General features: G+C 50.4%; 1 protein-coding gene across 1 annotated transcript in view; it reads right to left on the bottom strand.

The window, feature by feature from the left end:
• The window catches only part of MUC4 (mucin 4, cell surface associated), a 58435-nt gene extending 50415 nt beyond the window's left edge, over positions 1-8020 (bottom strand). Inside the window, 1 exon segment of the mRNA XM_060010140.1 lies at positions 7939-8020. Within this exon segment, the coding sequence (XP_059866123.1) occupies positions 7939-8020 (82 nt within the window).
• Positions 8021-8763: the final 743 nt, after the last annotated feature.

An 8763-nucleotide genomic window follows, 5' to 3' on the forward strand; every position in this document is an offset into this window, starting at 1 on the left:
CTGCCAATTTTCTTGGTGTCCCCTTGTCTGTGATGATGTTGGAGTGAGTTGTGATGGCTGTTGACCTCTTGCAGTGATAAGACTGCTGTCAGAAGACACGTGTCACCTAAAATGGATAGTTTTAAAGAAGTTCTTCCAGAGGAGGAACCTGCATCTAAGGACAGTGAGGGCGTCAGAGCTGGCACTGAGGTGGAGCATTCCTCACTCGGAGTCCTGGAACCCTCCATGGATTTCTCTGCTACCACTGCAGTCAGAGGTCTCCCCGCAAGGCCGTTATTCTTCTCCCCTTGAACTGTGTCCGGTGGGAGATGGCCAGCTCTTGCCCCTGTGCTCTCAGGGCTGCGGGGACGGCCAGCGTGATGGTGCTGACAGGCCTCATTTCTCCTGTGTGGCCCTCTGGTGACTCCAGAGGTATGAGGCGGTGACGGGTGTGTTGTTGACTCAGGTGAAGGAGTGGTGGCAGAAGTGGTGAGATAGTGGGAGATAGCGTTCCCACATAGTGGTGACGTCACTCCCTGAGGAGAAAACAAAACAAAGCCTGTGTCTTGCTGACGTGCATTGTGGCCAGAGGCTTCTTCTTCGTGCCTGGTCTGTTTGTCTTGAGTTATTCTTGGAACTGGAGGTGAGGAACCCATATGCCATTTCACCCACAAAGTTTCACTTTGCTGCTGTTATTTCCTGATCTGTGGGGCTCTTCACTGGGCTGTGCCTAGGGCAACATAGAGCCAAGGAAACCACCCAACGGCAAGATTCACCTTGAAGAGAAAGTTGACTCACAGGTGGGTGGCAGGTGCCCTGAAAATTGTGAAGAAGTTGGAGGAAAGGGGCAGAACCACCCTCCTTGCCATGCTATGCCGGGAGACCAGGGCCATTTGTCTCCCGGCATAGCATGGCCTCAGAATCGGCGTAGCCCCCCATCTTCAACGGGATGCAGCCTCAGCCCCTCCCACAGAGGAGGAAGGAGGGTGTAGAAACTGCTGCTCACAGAGAGCTGGGTCTGCACTTCCCAGGATCAAGGATGAAGACTGTCATCCTCTCAGACATTCTTGGTGACCAAAGGCTGAAATTTCTGAAAGGTTCCTGGTCTGTGGGTGATTTCAGGCTTCTGCCCCTCTGTGGTCAGGATTTGGGAGCTGGAGACTTCCCAGAGCTGTCCCTCAGGGATGATGGGTGGGTGTTAGGTAATGGATGTGATGGCTGTTGGAGCCCCTGCTATAGGAACTGTGACAGGTGACAATGGAGCTGGTGGCTGTGTTTGTGTTCCTGCTGTTAGAGGAAGCAGAAACTGTGACCACTGTTGTGTCTGCTGGGTATCTTTCCTCCATTGTTCCTAGAATTCATGATGAGGAAAGATGCTAACTCAAAATGCCCTTAGGATAACTGATCTCAAGATATCTCCAGCACCTAGAACGATGGCTGGCATATGGGAATTACTTCATAGACATCCGCTGAATGAATGAATTCATGTGTTCCCATCCCCTAGTCTTTGGTCCCTTTTGCTGAGAGAGGGTGAAATGGTATCAATTTCTCCTGTGACTGTCACAGTGGTCCCGGGGTCAGGAGACCAACACGACGGCTGCAGCCTGGGCAGTGTGAACACTGCTGTGGCAAAAGGTAGCCAAACTCCTGAGGGCCACCCTTGGCTAGGAGGGTGGGCCTGCCTCGACTGGGGCCAGGGAGAGACAAGCTCCGAAACCAAGATATTGGAAGCTGGAGATGGGACTTCTGAGGCAAGGAGGGCATCGAGGAAAAGGAAAGTTGGAGCTGTGCCGAGCAGACGGTAAGAGCTAGGTTGTGACGCTTCTTGACTTGGTTCCAGAGTTTCTGGGGTTATCACCAGGGCAACCTTAGTGCTGCTACACCTAATGTTTGCTACACCAGACATTAGGTCAAATAACCTGTGGTGATATCCAAGGTGAAGAATAGGCATTGTTTGGGGTGTGACTTCAGTGGGTACGGTTGCGAAGGAGAGATAAAGTTCTTGCTTTGAAGCCAAATGGGAATCCAATTTTCTTTGATGTTATTGACCTAATTTTTTTTGCAGTCAGCTCTAGGAGATTGCTCCATTTACTGATGAGGAAAAGAAGGGAGGCTTGAGAAAGCTGTAAAGACGTCAGTGAATTTTCCGATACCCCGGTTAGGGGAGTAGGGAATGAAGCGGGAAGATGATACGGCAGTAACTATTATGATTTGGTGTTTGTTTGGTTATTTTAGCTGTGATTCCAGACAGACGTGGTACTGCTGACGCCCCCTAACAAGGTCCTTTCTGAGACCGACAGGGACAAGTCAATGGAGACAAGGCCACAGAGTGCTTAAGAGTGTGGGTTCCACAGACTCACAGACATAGATAGAAAACAAACTCATGGTTACTGAAGGGGAAGCGGGAGGGATAAATTAGGAATTTGGGATTAACAGATATACACCACTACATGTAAAATAGATAAACAACAGGGTCCTACTGTCTAGCACAGGGAACCATATTCAATATCTTAAAATAAACCATAGTGGAGAAGAATATGAAAAATAATATATATGTATATATCAATACATATAACTGAATCACTTTGCTGTATACCAGAAACTAACACAACATTATACATCAACCATACGTCAATTTCAAAAAAAATGACTGTTGTTTCCAGAGTCGAACTGACCAACATTCACTGTTTGACTTGGGCAAGTTACTTGACCTCTCTGAGGCTTGAGGTCCTTATCTATAAAAGTGGGATGATGGTAGATAATAGTAATACCAACGGGGTAATGTATGTAAAATGCTTAGCTCAGTTCCTAAGCTCAATAAAGGGCACTCTGCACTGCCTGTTATCTTGGTCTTTACAAGGTCCTGAGATGCCAGATTGCTGCCTGACAAGGGCAGCAATCCTTGTGACTACGTCCTTATTATGGCAGAAGCTCTGTTTGCTGCTGTTTTTACTGTTATCCACGCCCTTCCCAGATCTCCACTGCTACCCCTAGGCCATCATAGCACCTTCTGCCTGGACTCCCGCAGCCAGCTCCTAACTAGTTTTGGTTTCACCCTTGCCCCCTTCCAATCCATTTCCCTCCATGGTATCAAGAGCAACCATTCCAAAGTTCAGATCTGATCACATCCCTCCTTTACCTAAAACCCCTTACTGTCTGCTCATTTTAGTTCCTTAAAATCCACAATCCATTCCACGGCTTACAAGGCCCTACATCATCTGGACCTGTCTACCTCTTTCAAGTCCTCCAAAGGGTCAAGCTCTTTCCTTACTCTGCACATCTTCCCCTGCCTGGTTCATGCTCCCTTTCCCTCCTCCACTGCCCCCCCCCCCACTACTCTCCCCAACCCCACCAATTTCCACCTCACTTACTACTTAACCTTCAGGTCTCAGCTCACGTGTCCAGCACTTCCTCAGAGAGGCCTTGGTGGACTTACTAATCCAAATGAAGTTTCCCTATTTTACTCTCATCATAATACTTGTTCAACATAACACCACATTTGCAGTTGGGAATTTTTCTGTAATTATTTCATGTCTCTCTGCATACTAGGTCTTAGCTCCAGGAGGCTGGGTCCCATCTGTTCCATGTTCCACAGGAGGCTGTGCTGTTCCATGTTCCACAGGAGGCTGTGCTGTTCACACAGCACTGCCTAGAACAATGTCAGGCGCATAGGAGACACTCCTTAAATAGTTGTTTAACTAACAAATGTATGAATGAATGAATGAATGAATGAACGAACGAACGAATATCTCAGCACGAGGTGTGGGTGCTTCTGTTCATCCTCCACCAATGAGCAGGGCTGGATTATAGAGCTTGTGTACCACAATGCAAATGCAGTGACCGAGGAGTCAGGGGACCTGCCTTCTAGGCCCAGCTGCCCTATTTACAGGCTGTGCGGCCTCACACAAGCTTGGGAGGCTGGAACCATGACTTCATCATCCTTGTGTCCAGAGCATTTGGCATGAGTGGAAATTCAGCAAGTGAATGAATAACTCCACACTCTTTCCTGTTCTGAATTCCTCCAAACCCACTGTCAAACTCCAACTGCAATTTTAGTTGGGGACATCTGTATAGAGCGGAGATGTATTTGCAGACCTTAAAAATGCACACTAGGAGAACCGAGCTGCCTGCCGCAAAGCCAGCACCCTCCGTAGGAGCCTGGCCACGACTGTGGAGGCCTCATGTGCAAACACAGACGCCCAGTTCCTGGGGCTGCTTTGGAGTCTCATGGAAAATGTTGAGTATTTAAACCTCTATGAAATGCCAACAAATTGAGTCCATTTCAACTGAACTCTTCAGTGCTGTGCTGGGGACAGGGACACAACAGTGACTAAGTATTTGTTGCCATGAATTCAGCCTGGTGGAAGGTGAAAGGTTGGAAGTAGGAGGAGAGATGGCTGGAAAGTCCTCAGTCCTGGCCTTGGGAGAGGTGGCTGGGTGGCTGCATCTCTGAAGCATTCAGCAGCACCACGAAACCAGAGAACAGACACGGTAGCAAACTGCTTGTTTGAGCACGTAAAAGGCCGACCGCTTCTTGGCCTCTCCTGGCAATGGAGACGTAAATCACTGGTGTGTCAAACCCTGCCAGGACAGCCTCTGCCTCCGGAGCCCAGAAACCGAGGGTGTGGAGGAGATTGCCACACAAGGAAGCGTGCATCCGCGATGTCAGGGAGCGGGGCCTCTGCCCCACGGTGGAGCTGGCATCAGTTCATGCAAGATGCCACATTCTGAATAAACCGAGCAGACACTTGCAAACCCACAGGAAGATCGGGGGTGGCTTTTTAGAGCTCAAAGATCCTTGGATGAATGGGAATGCCCCCGAGTCAACAGAGGTGCCCTCTCCACTCTGCCTCCATCATCCTCCTGCCCCAGCTTCCCAGCTCTGAAATGCAGTGGTCCCAAAATATTGCCATTTGCAGCAACATGAATGTATCTAGACAGCATCATACTAAGTGAAGTAAGTCAGGCAGAGAAAGACAAATATCATAGGATGTCACTTATATGCGGGATCTAAAAAATAATACAAATGGATCTGTATACAAGATAGAAATAGACTCACAGATGTAGAAAACAAACTTATGGTTACCAAAGGGGAAAGGAGGGGCAGGGATAAATTAGGAGTATGGGGTTAATAGATACACACTACTGTACATAAAATAGATATATAAGGATCTACTGTATGGCACATGAAGCTGTATTCAATATCTTGTAATAACCTATAATGGAAAAGAATCTGAAGGTGTACACCTGAAACTAACACAATATTGTAAATCAACTATAGTTTAATGCATTGTAAAAGAAAATAAAATTTAAAAAATAACACGCAGGGGTCTGTCAAACAAGATGTTATGGATCTTCTACTTTGTACTAGATATTACTTTATTTAATCTTCACCACAATCCTGGGAAATAGCTTCTTTCCACTTCACTAATTTTGCCAATGAAGACACCAAGTTAAAGTTTTTTCTCTCACAAATTCTGGGCTGGTAAGAGGCAATTTTGACGTGGGGTCTCCTGGCTTGAACTTCCTGCTTTTTGCCATACATTTTGCAAGCCATTGACTTAAATTTGATTGATTTTCCTGTTCAGGGACTTTCTCCTTTTGGAAGCCCACAAGCCCAGGGAGGGTTTCCTGGGGTGGGGGGCAGATAGCCTGTGGAGGGCTTGGGTGCCATTGGTGGCAAGTTGGGTGGGCCTCCCCTAAACCAACAGACAGATTAGAGGTTCTCGGAGAGAAGGGAAGCAGGAGAGCCCTCCCTGGGGCCCTCTGTGGCCGTGGATCTCCACCGTCCTGCACTTGCTACAGTCCCATCACCTCCCAGTGGCTGTGCAGGGCGGTGGCCCCTCGGTTACTGGGTCACTGATAGTATGGGAGACTGAGGCTTATTCTACCTCGTTTTCTTGACAGAGGGCGTGGAATCAGGGTTGCCAGGCTTCCTTCTAAGCCATTCCTGCCGGGAGCCACCTGTAGGCACCAAGTCTCCGCTGGCTCCCTGTCCAGTCCACCTCTGTCCACCCTTCTCTTCCCCTTTCCCCTTCAGGATCCAGGGCTTTTTCCTAAGGAAGCCCTTACACTACAGCACCTTCATGGAAACCCCAGGGTTTCTCCCTTCAACCTGGGGTGAAGGCTCAGACACCTGCTCCAAGGATGACCCAGGCCTGGGTGAGGGTGCTGGCAGCAACGTGGAAGCAGACCCTGGGTTCAAATATAGGCAGGTCACTCGTGAGTCCCCTTCAGGGAGCCAAGGGAATGGGACTGACCAGTTCCCACTTTCCCAGAACTCCCCACCCCGGCAGACGTGGGGCACCCACTGCCTGTCCAGCAGAGACTACTTTTCCCTCCAAGGTCCTCTGGATGCTCAATCACAGGCCTGCGGCACCACCTCCCATCCCACTCCCCCTCCTTTCCTGACCCTGCTCCATCCTGTGCCCTTTCGCAACGCACAGGACTCGGTTCCAGGGCACCCTGCGCGGCTTCAGAGCCATCGTGGGGACTCCCTTCCAACTTCAGGGTCCTCCTCTCGCCCACACCCCATTGCTCCCCACCTGCCTTCCCCTGCCCACTCCCACCCCAGTCCTTGCCCCTTAAGAACTTAGCAATCCAGGGGCCATGCCATCCTTTTTCCATAGGGGAACGGAGGCCCGGAGAGAGATACAATAGGACCTGGTAATGGGACCAGATCACTTAGCAGCAGAGCCAAGACTGGACCCAAGGTCCCTAAATCCAAGCCCCCTTCTCCCCATTGCCCATGGTCATGACTCCTACAGACACCACTTAGTTTACCCCCAGGAACAGACCCTATGGGGCTGGCAACAGAAGGTTCCGAAGGCTCCTTCCGGCCTCTGTTTCCTCACTGTGTGATGAGTAGGGAGGATGAGGGGCTTTGGGTGTGAGGGTGGTGTAGATGGTGGGCGTTCCGTTTGGTCTTAGCCAAGCCCTTAAACATTTCAAGGAAGGTGGAATCTTCCACATCCTTGGCATTGTGCCTCTTACTATCTGTAAGAGAATGTGTTCCTCTGACCCACTGTGTGAGAAATGATTCCTTGGGTGAAGGCTTCCCCGGGCCTGCTGAGGAGGGGAGGGAGCTGTGATTATATCTTTGGTTTGGGCTCCTGACCCCTCACCGTCTCCTGGCCCCAGAAACTTTCAGAAGACTCAGACACCCAGAAATACAGAATGAAACCTGGCCCTGGGGCCAGGGGGGCAGCTTGGAAGGTAGTGAGGAAGGGACAGGGGACCCAGGGGGAGCTTCCCCAAAAGGCCTTAGTTCCAGCTCTAGTTGCAGCTCCAGATAGAGGCGGGCAGGCAGGGTGTAGAGGAGGCCAAGGCCAACGCCAGGGCTATGAGCCCTGCCCTGGGGGCATTAGCCCAAGAGGAAGCTTTTAAACCCAAGTTCAGAGGCAAGAAGCCGACTGCCTGTCTCAGCTGCCCTTTTGTCCTGCCTTTTTTCTCCAAGCCAGTCGCTTCTTTTCTCCCCTGGTCCTTCCTTTCTATCCTGCCTGTCTCCTCCGATTCCCTCCTCTCTCTGGATGTACTTTGCTTTGATTCATCTGTTTCTCACCTGTCTTTTCCTCTGACTCTATATCTTTCTGCAAGTTTTTCTTCTGGGTGTTATCCAGCTTTCCTGTTTTTCTGTGTCATTCCTTCTCAACTCTCTCTCCCTTTTTCTACAGTTCTGCCTACCTGTCTCTTTCCACAAAATAAGCCCTGGTTCCCCCAGTGAGTTTCCCCAAACCAGGACACTCCCCCATCTCCCTGCTTCTCTCTGTCTCTACATCCTCCTCCCTCGGTCTCTTTAGCGTTCTCCCTCTCTCTCCCCTATATTGTCCCATCTCTATCCATTCACCTCTCTCTACCTCTCTGTCTCTCTCCCCATGACAGACCCCAGCTCCTCGGATGGGATCGGCGACGTCAGCTGCTACCCTGTCCCCAGAATGCTGCCCCAGATGCATCACTTACCCAGGAGCACTGGCCCAAGGATGCAGGAACACAGGCAGCTCAGGAACACCCAGGGGACCCTCCTGCAGTGGACACCCCTCATGGCTCCAGAAAGAGTCCTTCACGCTCCCCTGGGAAAGCTCCTCAGCACAGAAGTGGTAGTGCAAGCAGCAGAGGTGAACCTGTCCCCACTGGCTGCTGGCCTTAAACAGGTGTATTTCCCTGAGGGGCCAGAGTACCAGGGGAAGCGGACAAAAGAAGGTGGGGCCCCTGCCAATCATCCTTGACCCATCTTTCCTTTCCTCAATCTCCACCCCCTTCCCCTACCAGGAAAAAATAAAAAATATAAACAGGCTGTTCTGTTCCTAGTCAGCCTGGGCCAAGTAGCGGGAGGGATGGGAGGGGCATGTAAAAGTGCTTTATAGTTGTGAAGACACCTGTAGAGGGCACTTGGCCTCTCGTTTCATCCTGACACCAACCCTGAAGGTAGAAACAAGTGAGGGAAGCAGGGCATGAAGAGGAGTCTGGAGAAGAATTCCAGGCTCATTTGCATACTGAGGTCTTTCTTGCGTCCCTTTTGGGTTTTAGGATGTTGGCACGTGTGAATCTAATTCATCTTCTCCCTGCCTGCCTCCAGTTCCCTTCCCATTTCCCTTTGAGTCCAGCTACCTCTTGGCTTGCCCATTTTCCAGGGTTGGTGTGCTTCTGGGTCTCTATGACAAATGCCCCTCTTTATCTGTTTGTCCTTCCTTCTCCCCTCCCGAGGCGTCTGATGGGGACAGAGAGGGGTGAGTGAGAAGGGAAGAGATGAGCAGATTCCCAGAGGTCTGTCTGATGGAGACCTCC

This window comes from Delphinus delphis, chromosome 4 (assembly GCF_949987515.2).
Source record: "Delphinus delphis chromosome 4, mDelDel1.2, whole genome shotgun sequence".
NCBI classification, from domain to species: Eukaryota; Metazoa; Chordata; class Mammalia; order Artiodactyla; family Delphinidae; genus Delphinus; species Delphinus delphis.